Source organism: Pseudopodoces humilis, chromosome 7, assembly GCF_049639895.1.
Source record: "Pseudopodoces humilis isolate 2021_Gansu_Grassland_sample_001 chromosome 7, ASM4963989v1, whole genome shotgun sequence".
Lineage (NCBI taxonomy): Eukaryota > Metazoa > Chordata > Aves > Passeriformes > Paridae > Pseudopodoces > Pseudopodoces humilis.
This window is the reverse complement of record NC_142206.1, coordinates 26,225,766-26,248,019: the sequence shown is the minus strand read 5'-3', so window position 1 is coordinate 26,248,019 and position 22,254 is coordinate 26,225,766. Positions and strand designations below refer to the sequence as shown.

The window sequence follows — 22,254 nt, the reverse complement described above, 5'->3', positions numbered from 1 at the left end:
AGTAAAAGCCAACCTCTCACAGGCAAAGTCATTTAACAGACCGTGAGGAAACTCTAAATGAAAAACATGAAGCATGCCTCTGGGGAAAAAAAGCGAAGAGAAAAGGACATAGCAATCATTCTGATAGAGATTAAAATCATGCTGGAAGATCCACAGTGAGGCAACACTTTAGAAACCCTTACCTATATCTACCATATCTTGGGACCACCGTTCCCAGAATTCATTCGAATTTGAGGACCAGTACAAGCCATCCAGCAAATTCCTAGTAAAGATGTTTGTCCAAAGACCTGCAAGTCAAACCACATGTGAAAAGTACTGCACTACCACATGTTAACCACTGACTATTGCAAACATCCATGCTACACATTATTAGCCCACCCAACCTGACCCCATCATGACACTACTTAAGCAGCAGGTCTCAGAGTTCAAACATAGTGGTGTAAGCACTTCAGTGCTCTTTCTCTGGAGGTAACTACACACAGAACATTCACTGCATAGTACAGAGTAACAAAACAAGAGGTATCAGTCACCCAAATGATGTTGTAGAAAGTTTCTTGTGTACTGTGAGAGAACCTAGGCTTGGAAAGCATGGTGAAGCCATGTAAGCCATGTAAAGGCCTTCTTTAAAACTGATTTATTATTTAAATTGATCTAAGACTCATTTTTTCCTTCCAGGCATGTTTTGTTTCTGCGGAGTACAACTGGTCCAGGTTCAAAATAGAATTGGCTCCATATGTGAGACTGCTTTTGGAAAAGTAAGAACTATCCTTCCTCATTAAGCTTTATGCCAGGTACTTACACGAGGAACAAATTGAATCTCTAGCACGCTTCACAGTGAGAGAAATATGGGGTTTTTTTTCCTCTACACTTGTTTTTGGTATCAAAACTACAACACTTATACAGATTTAAAACCTGCCTGGGACAGATGGGTTCCTTTGACTAGCTGCTTTTTCCCTTTCTTAACCTGTGGTGGGAAAACAACCAGTCAAAGTAGTTGCTGGAGGTCAAAAGGCCTTCCTTTGTTCTGATGAGCAGAGAAGATTGGTGACACCATCCTCAAGCTACAAATCTCAGGTAGCTCTTGCCTCTGTGGCTAGATGACATATTTGATTCTCAGCTCCTTCCAATTCTATCCCAGTAATACTTTGTCTAGAAATATAGTTTATGAAGTTGAAGAGTTGGAGACTGATCAGGGAAGGAACGCTTATTATTTCTTCAACCTGCCTCTCCCACCATCTTGTTTGATTTAGACAATGTAACAGGAAACATGCTGCAACTTTCCCAAATCTGTCCAGGTGGAAAAGGAGGACAGGAGGAAAGAAGATACACAAAGAGCAGAAGTGTATGAAAGGCATAAAAAGCTCATTGATTTAAGACCTAAAGCAGACATGCTGGCAAGGAATGTTGTGCCTGTGCCTAGCAAATATCATGCTTTCTATGATGCTGTGATTAACTGTATAGCAATGCTGTGTCACCTTCCAGATAGCAGATGCGAGATTCTGGCAGCTTCTTCACTCGCCTTCCCATGAAGAACTCGCTGTCAAAATATTCTGAAGGAATGGAGACTCCATATTTTGGTATGGCCACTTCATAAGGAGAGAAATCTGCCCACTCTACAAAGAATTCACATGAGACATGTTTGCTGCCATAAAAACAAAATCCCAAAACCTTCCCAAGGATCTTCCTTGTCTCAGCAGCTCTGTACTCTTCTGCACATTTGTACTGCAAGCTGCACCTTCTACTTGCATACAAACTGAGAGATTTGCAACCAAGAGGAACCAGCTTTTTCTACTCAGAAAAGCTCTAACATTAGGTTCAAATGCTTAGATATCTATTTCTATATAAAGATTCTGGGATCACACTTGCCTCTCTAAATCAAGAGCATCAAATGTGCTTCATGCAAGAGTGGTGTGAATTGCAAGGAGTGACTGGCATGAAAGCTCTATTAACCCAAAACTGCCAGTCTACAGGATATAACAAAGCAGCCTGAAGACACACCAACATCACAGTAGAAATTATCAGCGTGGCATGGATGTGGAGTTCCCTGGCTCAAGCTGTCCTGCACAGGCATTACAGTAGAACAGTGGCTAAAAACCTAAATAAACATAAGGACTAATCAATTTTCTTTCCAGTATCTACTGCTTTTAACACCTTTTGTTGAATGTGCCCTGTGTCCATTCAAAGGATGTCATATCACAGCAATCATACTCCACTCCATTTTCATACCTCCATCAGTGTCATATTTAGGAAGTAACAATTACATTTTGCAGCACCCCTAGAAACTAAGGAAACATCAAAGCCATTTTATAGGCATAGCAGGAAAAGATCTGATGATTTCCCCACACTCACAATGTCTGTTGCAAAAATAGGACTTCACCACAGATTTTTAATTAATGTCCTGTTTATGGCTGAGGATGTTATCCAGCAGATGTGTTCTTTCTAACCTACAACCCAGCAGTTTGCAAAAAAGACAAACATCTTATTAAAAGATGAATGCTGAGTCAGGGCAAGCCACAGATGTACTCCCTTTTTTCCTTTATATGTACGCATCTCCTGCAAAATGCACTTTAATCCATACCCAGAATCAGAAGAAACTCCAGGAACACTTACCTCTAAATTTGAAAGTACCAAACTTCTCTTTCACATTGAGGACTGCATAGAAAGGCAGTGGGTTTTGTCCATACTCCAATGCCTTGCGCTGGTCTGTGAGTTTGTACTTTCTTGGCTAATCAGTGAGATAAAAAAATGACTGTAAACCTCTGTAAGAGGATAACACAACCCAGCCAAGTAAAGATTTAAAGACTGATAACAGATATTTTACAACACAGAGAAATCTCTAAGTCACATTTTTGTAAGGGACCTTTTCCTTCATGTTCCTGCACTTTCTTTCTAGTTGCCCTTTGGGTACCTAGTAACTTTTTCATTAGAATGTCTAAGTGCCTTGACTGCCAGCATCCCACAGATCTTTACTGAAGCTGAGATTGATATTCACATGAGGACAGATTACTCTAACTTTTAAGTTTCAAACTAGCAACAGACTTCAAAAATCTGACTTTTCAGGGAGAGTGGGTGGAGGGAATTCCTCAGTTCTTTCTGGAAGTTTGCCTACTGAAATTGCTAGCTGTTGGGCACCCTAGAACAGAGGCACCTTCAAATGATTATCTGCTCTGAAAAATACTGGCTTCAAGATCCTCTGCCACAGTTTACAAACCACTATTTTCAGTCTCTTTGGATTTGTTACACCCATTACATCATGCTCTCAAAGAGTTAAGCTCTAAAGAAAGTAGGTGGCTGTTTCCCAGATGTGTGGCAATGTACCTACCTGTTCATGTAAGAACATCTCCTGAACAAGTGACCACAGAGTTGTAAAAGATGTCACATGTCCTGCTTTTGCCCTTTCAGCAAGTTCCTTGTGATAATACTTCAGATGGTCTATAGACATAAGGTTGAGTTTGCATTTTGTCACTTGTTCTTTTACTGCTTTAAGTGGTCCCTCCAGAGACTTCTGAGACCAGTCAGCATGCTCATACAGGTCTGCTAGGGTCCTAAGGAACAGAAATGTTAGAAAACAGCCCATTCATTTTGATGAGTTTTGAAAATTGATACATTTACACAATCACTTTCATCAATGAAAGAAAATCAGTGAGCCTAAACTGAAATTATAATTGAGAGCCAACAGTAAGAGCTTCACGAGGGAATTATGTTCACTTGTTAACAGTATAAGTCTTTGAAAGAGATGCATCTCTCACTGTGTGGAAAAGGAGTCACAGTCATCCCAAATCCCATCTCATTTTCTATACGTACCATGTTGAGCCAGAGGCCCCAGTGAGATAGGTGACACAGTCCAGCAGGTTTAGCTTCTGAAGAGCTAAGAGGTGGCCAAACATAGCTGACATTGCTCTGAGACCTCCGCCTGTTGCCATAACAGCTATTACTGGGACCTGTCCAAAACACGGGTATTATCCTCAGAAAGTTACTCCCTTGCTACTTGGAAAAGTCTAATTGCAGCGCTCAGAATTTCTTCAGCAGATTCATTGAAGGACGATGAATTAAATCACCACTTAGCCAGTCTTTACCAGTACCTTATTGAAATTAACCTCAAGATAGTCTTAACCCCAATGCTTGGATGAGTTTGAATATGCAGTCATTTTAACCTTCCTTTCTTCCTACCTTTGCTGTCTATAATTGGAATTGCAATGGTTAAGAATAGATAATTGTGATTTTACTATAAACAACAACAAATTGCAATAAATGCAATTAAAATGGATTAAATACATTTTTTAAACTCTGCTGATTCTTTGGATAGCATTCATTTAACAAATATAATTCCAGTAAAAAAAATAAGTTTTCCCTTAAAAAGTCACCCTGGATGTTGGCAACAAAACGTACTTCAGCTTGTTATAAAATGTTCTAATTTTCTTTCTTCACCTCAAAAGATTTTTACTTTTGGTAAGAAGTGTTCTGAGAATGAAGAAAGAAAAAAGTAAGTCTAAAGAAATGACATCACACTGATTTAATAAGAATTTATGTGAGGTGATTTTCCAATACTCCTGTTTTCCTGTTGGTGTGGGTTGCCTGACTAGGCTGTATCTAACACAATGCCTCATGTCTTGCTGACTTGCATCACCATAGTATTGGAAACTGAAAAGATTGGAGGGGTGAATACTTGAGCTGAAATTTTACATGAGTATGGGGTATGTCACGCTGAGAGCCCCTGCTCTGCTGCCATTCAAATCAATGGATTTGTTATCAACGTGTAAATATTACTAGAAATTCCAAGGGGAGTAGTGCCAATCCCAATTCAATAGACCCACACCCCATGCTTGGATTCCAAAGCACAGACCTCATGCCCATGTAGATCACTTTCCAGGTGGAGAACCCTCTTCAGGGCACCAGCAACGACTCTCTTCCTCTTATGTAGGAACTCTTGCTCTCCTTGGCACAGATCATACCCTAAGCGCACATCTAATTTTTCTGTGCTGAAACATAAATAAATCCAGAGGCACAGAGTTGGTGTTTAAAATGTATATAGATCTATTTTCAGCAATTGCAATCTAACGAATTTTTAAAAAAATCCTGATTCCTTACTCTGATTTTATAGAAATGTATTTTTCATTTGCAAAGAAATCAACTTCTTTCCTTTTACATGGTCTCTTTATTGTTTCAGTGTAAGATTCACTGTCAGCTAAGGATAATAAATAGGAAAAACAAAGGGCTTCTGTGACTTAGCTGTAAGCTACTTCTGTAGCTTTGTAAGCTGAATCCTTTCTATTTCTGCTTCATATGATTTCTGAGCAAAGGATGACTTAAATCTAACAAAGTCTTTCACGGGCATTTGTGCTGCAGATTTATACAGAAACTGTACAAATGAAAAAGACATTCAAATAATTTTTGTTTGTTTCTTGTCTGACACATTATTTTACAATGCAACATTTTGTCTTCACTAGTTTATACTTCTTTCTCTTGTTATCACCAGAGCTACAAGTGTGTTTTTGTAAGAGAACTGTGTCCTTTGGGTAACGTATGGACTCTGATGTTCTTTCAAATATTATTTCAAATTCTCTTTTCCCTCTGCTGCCTTCTTGTGCCCTTCTTGAAGAAGCCTCCAGACTTAGTGTTTGGTTCTTTGTTGCAAAGGACACCCAGTGACGAAGTCCCTCACTGTTTGAAACTCTCATAATTTTTTTGCATTTTGGTGGGACTCTTTTGCTGCAAGGACATTTAGCTTTGAATTGTGATGACTCCTTAATGATGACTTAAATGTTGCTACATTTTGCCCCTAGTCTTGTGCATTCCTTATATCTAAATAAAGGATAAACTCTGTTCTAGATTTCACAGTTCAAAGAGCAGTAAAATCTTTAGAGAAAAAACCAAACCAGTTCTCTTACCAATCATTTAGCTGGAGGTACAACTGTAGTGGCACATTCTGTAAACAGAGAGACGAGAGCAGGAACATGAATGGTGGGAAAAAAAGAAGTTTTGAATACAGATTTTCAGTCTTCCAGTCCAGAGGATTTCAGCCCCCTTGAAAGTCCCACCACTGCCACCCTGCATGCTTTTCAGTTTTTTGTTGTTTTGGGTTGGGGTTTTTTTAATTAATTAATTAATTAATTTTTTAAAATTAATTTATTAATGTGTTAAATAGTGAGGGTTATTCTACTCTTCTTTCCAGACATAAATTATGAAACACTTACATGTCTTATAGGAAGGGTTACTTTCACTTTATGTCCAACAGGGAGAAATTTCAGTGGTACCGTTAAGGTGTCACTTAAATTGCTGTTGTCATCTTCCTTATCAGAAACTTTCTACACAAAACAAAAAGCATGGGTTTTATTCACAGAACAAAAACAATGCAGTTCTTTGCTGCTTTGATCACTCTGGAAGTAAGCAAGCAGTATGAACAGTAGCATTCTGTAGTGCTCATTACCTGCAGCCTGACTTTTAGAATTGGCTCCCAAACCTTCAAGCAATGGAAGTAGAAAGTGTCAGTGTCCTCTGTCGTCTTCTGTGTCCTCTCATGAGATGCAGGCACCGTAAGTACAAGATTTTTACCCTCTAGTAAAAACAGGTTTGTTTAGAGAACAATACTACTGTTCGGGCAAAATAGCTAACAGAGTTGGCAAACTTTCTGCCGGAACAATTTTCTGTGGTAGCTCCTCTGTAAGCTACCCCACCAACAAGTCTCCTACAGCACAGGACTTGGAACTCCTGCCTTTACCCCCATAGCTTGGAGTGCTCCTAGAGTCAGCACTCTCTTACTTCCACCAGCAAAGTCTACTGTGTCCAGACTTGATAGGTCCAAGGAAAAGACACAGAGATCAGTTCAGGGCATTTCAATGCATTGCATTTTATTATTTAGATCATATATCACTATCTATATATAACTTAGAACATTCTTTTTGTCTCTGTACTCTAAAATGCTTCCATCTGCATCTGAATGAGTAGAATAGGTTTGGTTTGGTCATGCCCTCAGTTCACAGAGAAATTGCCATACCTTTCAAATATTTCCTGCTTTCATGGATGTCCACATGCACTTCCAAGCAGCAAACCTCACGGGACTGTAAAAGGCAGGAAGGAAAAGGGTGAAGAAAGCGAGTAACACATCTGCTGCAAATAATGAAACATCATGCAGACAACCACCACCTACAATACAGAGCAAACTGAACTGGTCTCAGTGCTGGGAGCAACCCAAGAGAAAATTCAGAGCTCATTATTCTAGGACAGTAGCCCAAGTTGCACTGCTTCAGAGTGCCAATACAGTGATGCATTGTCAGAGATCGTTAACACATTCAAATTATCCCAAAATCAGGAAACTCTGTACAACACACTGGTGCCCAAACACATATATCTAATAATTATTTAGGAAGGGTGGGGGGGAAATACCTGATGATGAGTTTCTGTATATTGTGGCAGTGATTAGTCTACAAAGCATCTTCTTATTGGCCCTGATGTAGGGAAATCATGGATTCATTCCACCCTACCCTCCACCTGAGTCACTACAGTTCACCTCATGCCAGGACAGTTTTCCAATTTATTTCAGGAACAATGCATGCCAATCATTGCAACTCTTGTGCCTCACACAGAAAATGAGGGGAAAAGAATAGAACATGTGTTACTTTGCCTCAGGGGTATCAAGGGCTAGCATCTGGGAACCACACACCAGCTTGGAGCAGATGGCATGAAGTACTTGGTACTCCTTAGCTGCTGGGCCAGCCTGAGGAGACAGGCAATGCACCACATGCTGACTAACACCAAAACAGGGCTCTGTGCTTCAACAACTAAAATAACTCTTAAAAAACTCACTTCCCAAAAAAGCTGTTATATTAGATACCCTTCCAGTCACAAGCACACTAAATACCTACTATTGTCTTCTACAGACCTTTTATAACTTTGGTTTTTCCTGCCAAATGCCATGCTGTGTTATGAGAAGCACAATCTGTTTCCACTTTGAGCACCAATAAATATGGGCAAGAGTAACAAACCACAGCTTGGCAACACATTAACATCTGTAATAGCTGAGGACTTCAAAAACACATCTTCTGTTTTTGTATGGAGAGGGCAGCAGTTGAGCTGCAACAAAAGGGCACTGTCCCATATCTCTGACTTTAAAATGCACACCATGCTCTTATCTACCATGGTAGGTTGTGTTCTATCTATAAAAAGGGGGGAAGAGGAGAGGATCAAAATGAAGCAGATGTCACTCCAAGATAAATTCTCACGTGAACCTTACCACTAGGACATCATTGGTAATGAGACGCTCTGGAGGGCCAGGACTGAAAAGACAAAAACAAATAACAAATTAAAATAAGCTGTGTGAATAGGTGGATTTTGGTGTGTTTAGTTTTCTGTATAGCAGTTATATGACCTTTCCCACTTAGAATTGGATATATGTAAGTTATCACAATTTGTTTTCTAAAAGGAAAAATACATGATGCCCTGCTAAGCACGTGAACCAAAATACAACAGCCAAACAAAAAGAAATCCCATAAAAATATTGATGCTTACAACTATGTGCTAGGTTACAGCAGAACAAAGTCATATTGGTATATGTGGAATCATGTCCTGCTATTAACAAATGACCATATGACTTGGGGAAAGCAAAGACTACTATTAATGTGTTCTGCAAACATTTATTAGGAAAGAAATTTCTGACTAGTTCATATTATAACTTATGGCTGATCACAAATGAATGGCAAATAAGAATTAGCTCCCACTGTGCTATATGTATGACTGCAAAACATAGAGGTAAGCAATAAGAAATCTTTGTCCCAGATATTTTACCTTATAAGACCTTGGCCTGTCACTGAATGGATGTGGTTATTTAATAATATGAGTAATCTGTAGAGTCTACTAACAGCATCTTTCACTAAGGCAAATATTCCAACACCCCTGTGTTACACACATTCATAAATGCTTTCATATATCTGAAAGGGCCATTGAAATTATGTAGTACATAACCTTTGTATATCCAGGTTATATATATATATTTTTTTTTTTTTTTTTTTACTCTCTGGCAGATCTACACCTTCTAGCCTTGGAATTTTACTCACATTCTCTCCATCCAGAATTCCACTTCCAAACTTTCCCATTTCTTAGGGCACCTCTCTGTCTAAAAAGAAAAGTGTAAAATAAATATAGATTATTGAAGGCTGCAAGAATTTGGCAGCAGAGACACACCTAAAAAGCACTTCAAGGCCTGACATCTCTTCTGCTAGTGATACCAAAAAAAAGTTTGTTGTATCTTTCCAAAACTGAAATTGCAGCAGAAACCACAGACTTGTGAAAGGAACATAAGATTAATAATCTCCCATTGTGTGATATGTAGAATTCTACATATTTCCAAAGATACAATCAGAGAGGGAAAGCTTGATTGAAAAGGAAATATAATGGCTCTCTGCAAGATAATGTGGATGGGGGAAAGGCATTGAAAGCCCAGCAACAAATGCACTAAATCACATTTGAACTGAATCCAGAAGAGATGAATTAGGCAAGTGACTGAAGTGGTTATTGAATCATTGTATTTCCCAGTGACTCACCCACTGGCTGAGAAGTTGCACAGCCCCAGCCAGCAGGGTCACAAGGAAAACCCATGTTAACAGCTTTCAGCATGTGGGAAGTAGTTGCTTTTATGGATTGTCTCCTTCCTGTAATGAGTGTGTAGCAACACCTCAGCAACCGCTCAGACAAGCCCAGGAGTTGTCACAGACCTATCCCAGCTTTGTTTACTGGGAAACTCTCTTTCATGGGCTCCTTAATAAAATACCAAACATGTTAGCAGGACAGACATTCCTTTACTATGGGCTAGAGAAATCTGAATCAACTAGAAAGAAACCCAGCATGAACACCAACAGGGGAAAAAACCTGAAAGAATCATTTAATTCAAGTGATGAGTGAATAGTTTTCATGTTTTTAATAAATAAGTTGCCATTTAAGAGAAAATTTCCCCTAAGCATGGCAAAAGTGGGATAAAGCTGAAAGGTAAGGAAGTATTTATTTGAATTCTAAAAGATAAAAATTATCATTTACAGATGCTTCCCGTTAGAACATTTTGCCCTCAGAGAGCATGAGGGAGAAGCTGCTTAATTTTCTGAATTTGTAAAAAGAGATTCATGAAGTCACAAAAATAAAGAAAATTACATCTGTTGTGATGAGGTACTGAGAACAATATACAAGGCTACCTGCCCATGAAGATCCAAACCCAACTTAACATGGAAGACAACATGGACAATGAGGTCTTGTTGATCTCTCTCCCTGTGTTTCAGCCCTTACCTCTGATTTCAAAGCAAATGTCTCACGGACTGTCTCCCCAGGTCTGATTCTAGCAACATTAAAAAGAACTGTGAACTGCATGTCATCCTTGGTGAGTGGATCTTCATCACACACTGCCAATTCTAAAACATTCTGGTAACAGAAAAAATAAATAAGAACACTTATTGAGCTTCTGTTAGGCAGAAACAAAAAAAATTATTATAGATTTTTGCAACTGTTTCACTAGCAGAGCAGTAAGAATACAGAAGCATGGCTTTTCCTTCAGGAGTCTGCTACTGTAGAACATTATTACACCCAATCTTAGGAAATTTGTGAAATGGAAAACAACTACCTATAATAGAGGTTCCCACTCTCCCAAGAAAGAAAATATGCCAGTGCTCTGCACCCCACTACCCACCCAAAGAACAGAGTTTCTTCATTAACAAAGTTCTACAAATTCCACAATTTAGGGAAGAATTACATTTGTTGTCTACACCACAGCAACTTCTCTACTGTTCCCTTAGAACCAGTGGAGGGAAAGCTCTTTCAAAGTTAGCCATACCAAAATAGCACAGAAGTATACTACAACAGCGCTTATTTCACTTGGGTGACAACAAAGGGAGTCTGGACTTACTTAGATACAGGCATTTACATCACCAATGTCTGTAAATCGCTGAGAAAAACACTACTTCTTATGTCCACTGTTCTGTGCAAACCAGTCTGTTAAGCAAGCATTTTCTTAAGTTATTTAGCACAGTTGATCAATGCGATGTCAGCTGAGGATTCCCAGTTATTCAAATTGGTGAAAATTCTATTTTTTTACTACCTCAACTTCCCTCTGGATCCTAAAGTAGAAAGTCTCGTTCCAGACAGGGTTGTCAGAATTCTTGATGGTTTTGGTCTGAAGCTTTCCAGGTGAAGCAGACGGCAGCCACAAGCGTACATAGCAGTCAGATGCAGTCACTGCAGCAGAGAAAAATTAAAAACCTGATGGCAATATTATAGATGAACAGTAGGGCTAGGCCATTATCCTGGAGATGAATAAATATAACTACTGTTTATTTTTTATTAGTAAAGAGATCACCATTTGGAAACAACCAAGGAAAACCATCTAATTCCTGAGTAACTACAAACTGCAAATTTACACATGCACAGGCAAAGTACGCTAAGAGCCACGTTTGCCATGTGAAGAGAAAGAGGAAAGTGGACTATGCCCACTGACCATTCCTCAGGCATAGTCCTTACAATTCCAGTCAACAATGTTAAAAAGTTAAACTGAAACTACAGCTGGCTCCACAAAGGGCTGTTAGGATGATTACAGGAAAGGAGAATGCATTCTACAGCAAAGGTCAGAGACTGGCTTGCTCAGTTGAGTCACACAAGCATGCGGAGGGGACATAGTGGCTGTCTAGAGGTGTTAGGCACTAGGCAAGATGATCTGTTGCAGCTCAAGGCCAGCGTGGGCCCAAGAACTGGAGGGCACAAGCAAGTTGGAAATCTTCCTTCCATTTCCATCCTATATCTATTCCTTATGGTTAGTGTGGTCAGTGCCTCGAGCAGCCATCCTTTGGGGAGAGCCAGGGTGGGGAAGCGCATTTACTTTGTGAAGCTTGACAACGGTGTGAAAGGAAATCTCCAAGGTGATGTCTTTCAGAGCTGGAGTCAGGACTTGACGGAAGATTTCTACTGCAGCCCGAGATGCCTAAATACTTCAGACTGGTATCAAGCAGTGAATAACATTGCCCCGCAAGGTTTTGGCACGAAAGTGGAACTGTCCCTTCAATAGAGTAGATAGAAGAGATCATTGAAACTCAGAAGTACAGGCCTTGTCACACTAACACCTTTCTAGTGTCCACCTCTGGATGGTGCTATGTGGCATTTGCCACTGGAGCACAGGCAGCCTTCGGCAGGCATTTACTCAGCCAGCAGGGGTTTCACTCCCTCTGGTCTCCCTCACTTCCAGGCTCGGCCCTGCATGGCAAGGCATGGATGGTCTCAGCTGTAACTCGAGTAAATGAATGCAAAGTGATGCTTTTTTATGCTGAGTGAGTCATTTTTTGCTAGAGGAATATACAGGCCAGAAGTTTCAAAACTGACAAAAGGCATCTCAATGCCTCTGTCCTAAATGAGGAACTCATTGGAGACCTCTGCAAAAATGGCAGCTGAATCCACAGCTGGTCCACAGCACACCTGGAGGAGGAGACATGGGAGGCTGTGAAGGGGAGATAATGAGTTAAAGACACTTGAACACAAAAGTACACAGAAAAGTCTGTTTTGCTTGAACGTTCAACCTTAGAACTGGATCTGCAGAGGTCCTCCTTAACCAAAATGATCAATATAATTTATTGTGACTGGTCATCTGAGAGCAGCAAATACCCTGAAAGTTATTTTAAAAGCCTTGAAATTCTCTAATTTACCATTGCTTATTATGCATAATTGGTACATTTCAATTAAAAGAACCCTAAATTCACAGCCTGTGTGGCCAAATTCCTGCCCAAGCAGATTCATGGATTGCAGTGTCTTAATGAAGTCTACTTTCTCTTCTTGGCTCAGAAAATTAATCTGGGCGTCTTATTTTTTGCCAGCTCCCTGAAATGCCATTAGAGATGTACTCCAATCAAATGATACCAGAGATATTTGATCTAATTATACCCCTGGCATTAGTATTTCTACTGCTGTGCTTTACGTACGCTGCTTGCATACCTTCAGAACTTAAGGATATTGCTCACTGTGTAAACTCTGGAGGTGACTAAAAACACAATCAAACCACAACTCACACAGGTCTCTTGACTTGATGTTCTTAGCTTGTATGATTCTTACAGAAAGCATGTGGATGGGGCAAAACTTCATCTGCAGAGAAAACAAATGCAATAATTTGATCAGCTCACAATACACAAACAAGATGCATTTTGAACAGTGCAGGGGACACTCTGCCCACGTCTGTTTGGAGTGAGCTGACCACCCTCAAGCTGAAGTACACCACGCTAAGGTGAAAACATAGTGGCACACTGGGCTGTTTGCTAAGGAGCTCGAGGAAATGAAGACAGAGAGAGAAAACTCGGGCTCAGACAATGGTGTGGAAAGCAGTGTTATTCACCCCAGAGGCACTTGTTTTCAGGCAACCTGATGCACGTATGGCCACAGTGACGGTCGTACTGCCGACACCCCAAGGGTCCAATGCCACCCGCAGGTCACAACGGGGCCTTTGAAGGGGATGTTAGGAATTGCAGGTGCCTGTCCAGGCCATGCCACTGCTGACCTACCTAGGCCAGGACATGGTACTTACCAAAATGCACTATGAACTTCTGACTTTGTATCTGAGCTAAGACTGAATTTCTGTGATGCTTGTAAGCAGGGCAAGCTCACCAAATGGCCCTGCTGACTTGGAGGGAACAGACCACAGGCCCAGCAGAGACCCTTCAGACAAAATAAAAACTGCCCTGCTTTGCAGGTGTGATATCACAGAATTCCGTATCATGTATCCTGAAAATACCTAATGAGAATGGAAGCACTTCCCTTCCAGACATGAGATTTATTTCTATCACAGGCAGGCTACTTGCCTACTACTTTGAAGTTACTTGTACCTAACTCTTGACAGTTAAGCTTTCCAGGTTAAGCTATTCAGAAAATACTTGCCATTTTCAAAAAGATGTTCTGATGAGCATGAATGAACACATATATAAATGTAACAATCTTAATAACAGAAACAGGGAAAATATTTAAATCTTTTTGATTTAAATTAAATTGATACATTTAAATTTCCTTTTAATCTTCTGTTAGTTTGTTGTTGGTGGTGTTTTTTTGGTTGTTTTTCTTGCATGCCATACTAGCATGGCTTGTCAGCAATATTAAGTATAACATGCAGCTATTACAGTACCACTACCACTAATAAATTAAAACTTAAAGCTCAAACTACCAACTGAAATATTATGTCTATTTGCATAAACAGGAAATCTCATTACACTGTCACTAAATAATTTGACCATTTTATTTTGAAAGTTAGCACCATGACTAATTTTCCTGACAAGGGAATTATTATCTCTGTAGATACACGCTGCTGGGAAAGGAGGAATCTCTCTACAGAAAGTCACTCACTACAGTTAATCTGAAATTCTTTTAAAATTAGGTGGAGACTATTGGACATGTTTATTAGAGATGAGAAATAAGCTATATTCAGCTTCATCCAGGCCTGTTTACAAGTAAATTATGTTACATAAGATGGATATAATCTGAACTGTGAATTAGCATGTTCAAATAAGGGCTTAATATTAAATTTTATTATGTCACCTAAAAGTTACATACTTTTTAAATTCAGATTAATATTTAAGATTTGCCCTGAGCAGAGATACCCTTGTTAAACCTATAAAATCACATTAGTCTGTCTCTTGGCTTGTATCAAAATGCAAAGCAAATTTGTTCTTGTGTGAAAAGAACTCTTTCTAGTATGTCTTCCTCTGAATTTTAAACTGACATATTTAAAACTTCCTTGGTTTAATGCATTGTGGACATTACAAGTTCTAATTGGGACACTTCCATATTATTCCAGTTGCCCGCTGAAAGAATTTGACTTTAATTTTCCTGTGCAAATAGTTATTTAACATAGAACTACCAGCTGGAACACTCACTCAGCATTCCTAGTGGTTTTCATTTACGTGAATTACTGGATTATGTAGACAATTACAGAGGTGACTAGTTTTAATTATTATGTTAATTTTTTGTCATTTTGTAATCAACTTCTCCCTTGCTCAACAGAAGCCCAAACCATTCACAGAACCTGCCTTCACTGAAGAAACAGATGTTGGCATAAAATTTGCTTTGAAACTATTTGTGATGAAAATTTCCTAACTGCTTATAAAAATGGTGCATCTGCAGGTCATCTTCAGAGTACTCTCAGATGTGACACATGTCATGTTCTCATCCTCTACAGCCAGAATGTCTCACTCCTCCTCCCTTCCTCTCCCAACAGCAATCACTCTCCTTACACATTTCAGCATTTGCCAAACATTGGAAACATCAACAAAGATGACTTTTCGCTCCTCCTGCTTCACTCCTAAGCTGATTCGGTGCAGCTTAGTCCTGGTGCTGTTGCAGGATAAAAGACAAACAGATTCAGATGGGAAAACGTGGCTGTAATAAACCCCGAGGGCTCTGTAAAGCCCACAAGGAAGCCAGAAACCATCCATCTCCCAAGACTGCAGTTACTCCAACCTGTGATAACCATTCAGAAGTGGGCTAATTCCTTTTTTCATCAGATAAAGGCAGAGCTAATTTTCAACAACAATCCAGAGCAGACTCCTAGGGTCTGATTTGGATGGTCTAAAATAACATCCTTGCCTGAAAGTGCTGGTACTCCAGAACACTCTTCTACAAAATATAATTACACTTAGAGGTACCATTTGCTATTTTCATAATACGAAAAGCAACATGTAGCTTCACAATTAATGCAACTTGATGAACACAGACACCCTGTCCAGATATCCCTTGACAGACTTGCAGCTCTTATCTTGCTGGTCTTGCTGGTTTTAGTTCACTTCCTTGGGAGAAACATGGTTTCTTGTACAGGCATGCAGAGAGTAACAAAACCCCATCTGTAATCACCCAGGGTCAAAGGAAGCTTTCCCAGAAGCACATTATTCTATTTTTGCTGGGAAATTACTAGAGTGACACTGAGGCCAACAAAAGAGTGCAGGATTCAGCTACCTGTGTACTCTTGCATCCTAAGCAATAACACTCCAGTCCAATAAATAGCAGCATCTCCAGAGTGCCAAAGGGAAGTCTAGAACTTGGAAAAAAAAAAGAAACCAACAAACTTCTTTTCACTTCACAGTATTTAGCATTAAACTGTATTTCTGTACTCTCAAACCAAGCCTTGAGAGACTCATTCTGTTGAAAATACAGAAAAGTCAGCAATCGGGAGATAAAACTAGCATGTCAGAACTGCCACAGCTGTATCAAACCCTAACAGACTGAAAATTCAGATCTTATTGATTGTAATAATACACACTCACTGACTTCCTTCCATAGGAATGTTGATCAGCTTTGGAAGGACACTCTTCTTTACAAGCAGTCAAGGTTTCGCTCCAAAAAGACAACTTTGAGCATATGAAATCTTCTCAAAGCTCATAAATATTGAGGAGCCTACCAAAACAGTCTGTGGATGGCAGTAAGAGAAGAAAAACCTACCAAGAGCTCATATGTTTGATTTCAGTCCTTATTGCCCCTCCATGCTGCGACTAGAAGATCATCTCATGGCTACCTTCACTAGAAAGTCAGTATTCTAGGGAAGTTTCTGCAGTCTGAGAACTTAATCCCATTAACTACCTGTTCTCTTCTTTTATTTTAAGTAAGTCCTTGGTTTGAACATGTTGGAAGGTTGTTCGGAATGTCAGTGTTTCATTCTCCCTGCACCAGGCTTAAGCAGCTCTCTGAGCAGAGTTATCACCATGGGATAACGCCAAACTACGTTAAACTTTAGATGAGGATTTTGCTGTCTTCTAATATTTTGAAAACAGACGTAGGATTTTTATACATATGTTTCAGACATGAATAATTACTTTTTTCATGGATTACTTCTTTCTCCAGTGATGTACTAGAAGCTATACCATATCTTGCCCACAAGATCTCATACCAAATGTTACTATTTGGCAGATTCTTACCATTATTTTATGTTAGATACTGAGGGTTTGGTCCAACTACAATTTGACAATTTACCAAATTGAGATTAAATCTATAAATGTATAAACTATAAGAAAGATTCATAACCAGCCTGGTTCTAAAGCACTCTCTTCCACATAGATCATGTAGTATGGGTTATTAGCCTTTCCATCAGTGAGAAAACTGCTAGAAATTTGTCTTTCCAACCAGCTGCCTACTTCCATTAAAACTAAAGGGATGAAAAGTTCCAGTGGAAAAAGTGACTGACTGAAGAAATACAGAAAACTATAAGAGTCATTTTGCTTGGGAATCACAGTTGTCTCAAATTTTATCATTGAAAGCTGAACAGTTAGTGAGGAAACCTAATTCATCTTACAAACATAGACTGTAATTTCATGTAATCACAGATGGATGACTTCAAGAATCATTGTTGATTCGGGATGTCTCTCCTGTTCATATATATCAGTCACTTCTTTACACATATGAGTGGGTCCCTCGGGGCTTTGAATTGACAAAATTTCTGAGTATTTTACCAGATGGAAATTATTCCATAGTCCACAAAATAAAACTTAAGCCATCCCTTCAAGCTACTGATATTTTTCTAATCTTTAACTTTGCCTGCAAATATTACCATGGCACAATTAATGATCTCTATAGGTTGTTGCATGTAACGTTGTTTCTCACTATATTTTAAGCCCATGAATGCCCATACTTTTTTTTTTATTTTTTCTTTTATTTCTTGCAAAATTTGATGAAGGGTTTGATACATAAAGAATTATTATCTGTAAATAATTCATGCCTCGCATTCAGACACCATGCCTATTATTTTTTTAAGATATACATGAGAAAAGAACCTTCAGATAATAGTTCTGTTAATTTATACTAAAAGCCACCAGTTAAAATCTCTGAATGGAACTTGCTATTAGAAAACTCAAGTCCAGACATGAAATACTTCTAGTAGAATTGCAAACACTGTAAACATTACGTTACAAATAGCTAGATATAACAAGCCAAACAGCTCGTTAGATGTCTCCCCTGCAGCTAAAGTAATACAGATTATGCTTTGTTGCTAGATAAAGCTGTTGGTTTATTTCAGCTGGGGCAAGCAATGTACGTGTGCTATCCAGAGAAAAGCACGTAGGAGGGCTAAAGCACTTTCATTTTAGGGGAGGTAAACTCTTCAAGACCGGCCTCCTCTTGCTTCACAGACCTCACTCCGGCACGTACATCACACAATAAAAGAACACATTTCCTCTGTCTTCTCACTGAAGCTCGCTTACGTATTAGTTACCGTGAGCTAAAACAGGAGCGCGCTGAGTCTGCAAAGTTCAGGATGCCCCTGCCACAACACAGCAGCCCCTGCATCCCAGCAGATGCACAGAGGAGGGAGTTTGCTTGGGAGAGCTGGAGCAGAGAGGCCCAAGAGCAAGGTGCCAGCGAAGCGTGGGGCTGCCACTCTCTTACCTTGGCTGGTGGGCTCCCCATGGCACAGAAGATGGCGGCTGTGACTGAAACCCTGACTTGGTTAACAGATCTGTCAGCTGACAAACACGCTGGCAGCTTGTTGTGCTGCTGCTTGTTGTGCTGCTGAAATAACCTGAAGGACACATATAATTTATACAGGCGCCGAGCTCCACCCTCTGCCTCCTCTGTGTGGAGGAGAGCCTGCCTACATCTGAGAGGGAAAGATCTGCAATGTCAGAGGTGAGCAGAATTTGCTATTGACCCAACATCCTCCCACCAGGTGTTTGGGTTGATTTTGACGTGTTCAGAAAGTTTTCCTTCACTCCCATCTCTTCCACGTGTCTAGTCAGAAGATTAATTTTCAGTAGGTTTGAAGTTCTTCCACAAAATACTCCATGAAAAAGAAATAGCCAAAAAGAATGGAGAACCAAATCTCACCTATTACAATCTCTAGTGGGAGACCAACCCACTTCCAAGTGCTCTTTAAAGCTTTCTTACAATAGGGGTTCAATATAATCCCCACATCGGGAATTGGGAATCCTTCTGATAACCAGCAAATCACGACTCCTCACCTGGAAGTACCTACTGGCTGGTCACCTGGCCAAGGCAGAGACACTGGTGAAATTGAGGTAAATATTGGCAGAGAAAGGGAAAGCTGCATGCCTTCTGGGCATTTCCCCTCTACCTGCTTCTTATATGAATATGCTAACTTGCCATTTCCCAGCTTCCCATCCTGTTCCCCCATCAAGTTTCTGTTGACAGTGCTGGGTCCTAAGGCATCCCCTGAAGAAGCAGAGGAATGGCTTGTTCCACTTCTCCCATGCCTACTGTGACCTGCTGACAGGATGCCTGTCAGGACATTGCTCCAGGCAAGCTGCTCTGTCTGTACCTTAATCCACACTTGCAGTTTCATGGTATACAGACCCAGACTTGGAAAAGGCCTGGAGGCCTCCTTAAGTTTTCAGTGAGGTATGTTCTCACTGGGGCATAGCAATACAAGATGGGATCAAGCCTCACAAAACAGCCAGTGGACACCTTAAACCAATGGAGAATGTCAAGAGCTATTTTTCATCAAACAGTACTTATGAATTTGGCTTTTGACAAGAGAAGAAAAAATTAATTACAACCACAATAGTTAGTTAGGAAAACAGGTTTACCTGAAGTCTTTGGCTTCATATTTTTCATGAAATTCAGGTTTACAACCGTGGATCACCTGTTTTGTAAAATATTTTCCACAAAAAAACTGTCACCAGTTAAAATCAGTTTTATGCAGATGCTCCTGGGTTTCTTCAAGTGACAACCAATGGCTCAAATTGACATTTTACAGACTGCTGTGGCTGGAAAGGCAGCCACCATGCCCACCACCAGTGAGGACTAGATGCACTAGGTTGAAATTTTTGAAATACTAAAAAGAAAGATATCTCAAACAAATGTCTGGTGCAGCAAATCAAAGGGCAGTTACAAAACTCATGGAAAAATCAACAAAAACTCATTTGAAAGCAATGTAGAATTCAGAGCAATTAACTATGTGAGCCTGCAGGACTCCTGCACTAACACTGTTTGAACAGCCTCACTTGGGCATTTTTATAGGTCCAGTTAAGACTGCAATGCACACACTCATCTTCTTGCTTCCATGGACACAGGAGTAACATCCCATTTCCAGAGATAAGGAAAAATGCAGACAATAAGGAAAAAAAGCTCTGAATTAGAGAGGAGTTTTGGTTTTCCACATTTGTATTGCTGTTTCAGCTTTGATCAGACATTCTGTCGCTATAGTGAACTGAGAGATCAAAGCAGTGCACTGACAAACTTACCTCCTAAAGAGAAAGCAAGTGGAAAACCAGCCAGAGAACAACGAACTCCACTCAAAGAGTGGTATGTCTGCCTGGAAACAGAGCAACACACTAAAAACAGAACAGCTGCAGCAGGGAGACCCATGTCTTAATGGAACAGGAAAGAAGAAAAAAAAGCTCCCAGAATGCTTTCAAATCAAGGTGCGAAAGTTATTTTGGAGAGCTGTGGAACTAATTTTTCCAATAACCCCTCCAAGAACTTAATGTTTCCAGTAAATCAGCATGACCAAAATACATAAAACGTTTTGTGTTTCTTGTCAACAAGCATGCTGACAACTACCACATCCATTTCCTTCAGGATGTCAGGGCTTGCTGCAGACATAAAAAACATACAAGATGGGGAAAGTAAGACAAAGTCAACTGCATAAGGGAGGAATGACAAAACTAAAAGGTTAAACCTGAACCAAAGAGGGCACAGCAGAATATATTAGTGAACTAGGTAATAATCAGGCAATAACTTCAAGGTGGTACAGAAAGACCTCCCCCTCCCCTTTTTAGAGGGAGGACATAGTCATGCCAGTGGAGTAATACTAGTGGAGTTAGACTCAGAAAATATGATACTGCACCTGCAGCATGAGATTGTAAAATACTGTTCAGGAGACAAAGAGAAAAGGTATTCTAGAAAGATTTTACTTGTTAATTAGGACAGTCTCACTCCATGTTTATGAGTGAATCTTACTTCTTTTCCAAACTACTATTAAAAAAGTATTTGGAAATAATCTTAATTAATTAAATTAATTAAATTTGGGGTGGGGGAAAAGGATAAAAAGACACATCAAGTTATGCTGAGGTTAAATTGGTTCATACGCTACCTATTGGCATTTGGGTAATGCTCACTAGAGACTGTGTGAAACAAAATCAGAATGGAAGGAATGCAAGCCCATGCTGCAAGCTCAGCATGAAAGAAATACAAGTTAATTAATATAGTGTTCAGCTACATGCAATTTACCCAGTGGGCTGCTCACTAACTGCCCACTGTTACTAATTGCAGGAAGCTACTGAGCTGCCAGAAACCAAGCAGTAGAGTGGCAGCAACTCCAAATGATTGTGAACTGGACTATCCTACTGGTGGCATAAACTGAAAAGCTAACAGGGACAGAACCTGCAAAAGATACAGAAGTCTCATTAGCTGGAGATCATTATTTGCCTCAGCAATGGCACTGCAAAATTTCAAACTCAGCTTTGGTGTACAAAAACTGCCCTCACTGAGGCACTGTCCTCATAGTCCTTCCACCCTTGGTCCCAACAGCTTCATGAAGAAGGATGGCAGCTACCAAAGCACTCTCCTATAAATATAAACATCCCATAACTTAGTTTGAGAAAAAGTTTTTCATTCATTCCATAAAAGCTTTTATATAGAGATAAGTGATGGGTCTTTCTAGGGCTAGATGCAGCAACATCACTGAGTAGGAGGAGGTGGAAGACTCTACCTTTTGAGGAGATGTATTGTTTTGCCAGACAAAGAAAATGGGAGATAACAGTCACTTTCTTTTTGCCTCATAAGTCAGTTTGCAGTTTGTTCTGCTCAGTCGCTAGGTTAGGAAAATTAAAGTTATCTAAGAAAATAAATGTGTATAATCAAATTCGAACCAGTTTTTTTTAAATGTTCTCAGAAATTGAGAAAAAAAAGTAATTTTTTCTCTAGCTCATCCCCCAAGCATTTTTTTCTGTATTTTTTTTCTTTAACCACTGTAAAAAATAATCCAAACAACAACAAAAACTTAACTAAAATCTATCTCAATTTTTCAGTTCAAAATTACCACGGGAAACTAGGAGCTATAAAGCAAGATTCAGAAATGCCACATTTAGGAGATGTAACATTTAATTTTAAAATGAAAGCTTTCTAATTTTTCATTGTTTCCCCCTTCCCCATTCTGAGCAAACAACACAGACAATCTGAAATTATTTTAGATCTCTGAATACTTTCCAAACAACCATTTTCAGTACCTGCTGTTAATCAGAATAAAATACCAGGATGCCTATCTGAGCAGCAATCAGCAATCAGGTAATAACATTTGTAAATGAACTGTCCTTC

At 39.6% G+C, this 22,254-nt stretch overlaps 1 protein-coding gene across 2 annotated transcripts in view; it reads right to left on the bottom strand.

The window, feature by feature from the left end:
- The window catches only part of LOC102109055 (cytosolic phospholipase A2 beta), a 42,445-nt gene that overhangs the window by 8,794 nt on the left and 11,397 nt on the right, over positions 1-22,254 (bottom strand). For both annotated transcript variants that reach the window (XM_014252046.2, XM_088057563.1), the window contains exons 2-17: positions 13,026-13,098; positions 11,849-12,025; positions 11,075-11,211; positions 10,270-10,401; positions 9,051-9,109; positions 8,231-8,273; positions 6,995-7,058; positions 6,428-6,555; positions 6,195-6,305; positions 5,889-5,926; positions 4,844-4,979; positions 3,805-3,941; positions 3,323-3,545; positions 2,611-2,725; positions 1,476-1,613; positions 183-287 (exon numbers count right to left, since the gene is read on the bottom strand). In XM_014252046.2, the coding sequence (XP_014107521.2) occupies positions 183-287; positions 1,476-1,613; positions 2,611-2,725; positions 3,323-3,545; positions 3,805-3,941; positions 4,844-4,979; positions 5,889-5,926; positions 6,195-6,305; positions 6,428-6,555; positions 6,995-7,058; positions 8,231-8,273; positions 9,051-9,109; positions 10,270-10,401; positions 11,075-11,211; positions 11,849-12,025; positions 13,026-13,098 (1,816 nt within the window). The remainder of the gene's footprint in view (positions 1-182; positions 288-1,475; positions 1,614-2,610; positions 2,726-3,322; positions 3,546-3,804; positions 3,942-4,843; positions 4,980-5,888; positions 5,927-6,194; positions 6,306-6,427; positions 6,556-6,994; positions 7,059-8,230; positions 8,274-9,050; positions 9,110-10,269; positions 10,402-11,074; positions 11,212-11,848; positions 12,026-13,025; positions 13,099-22,254) is intronic.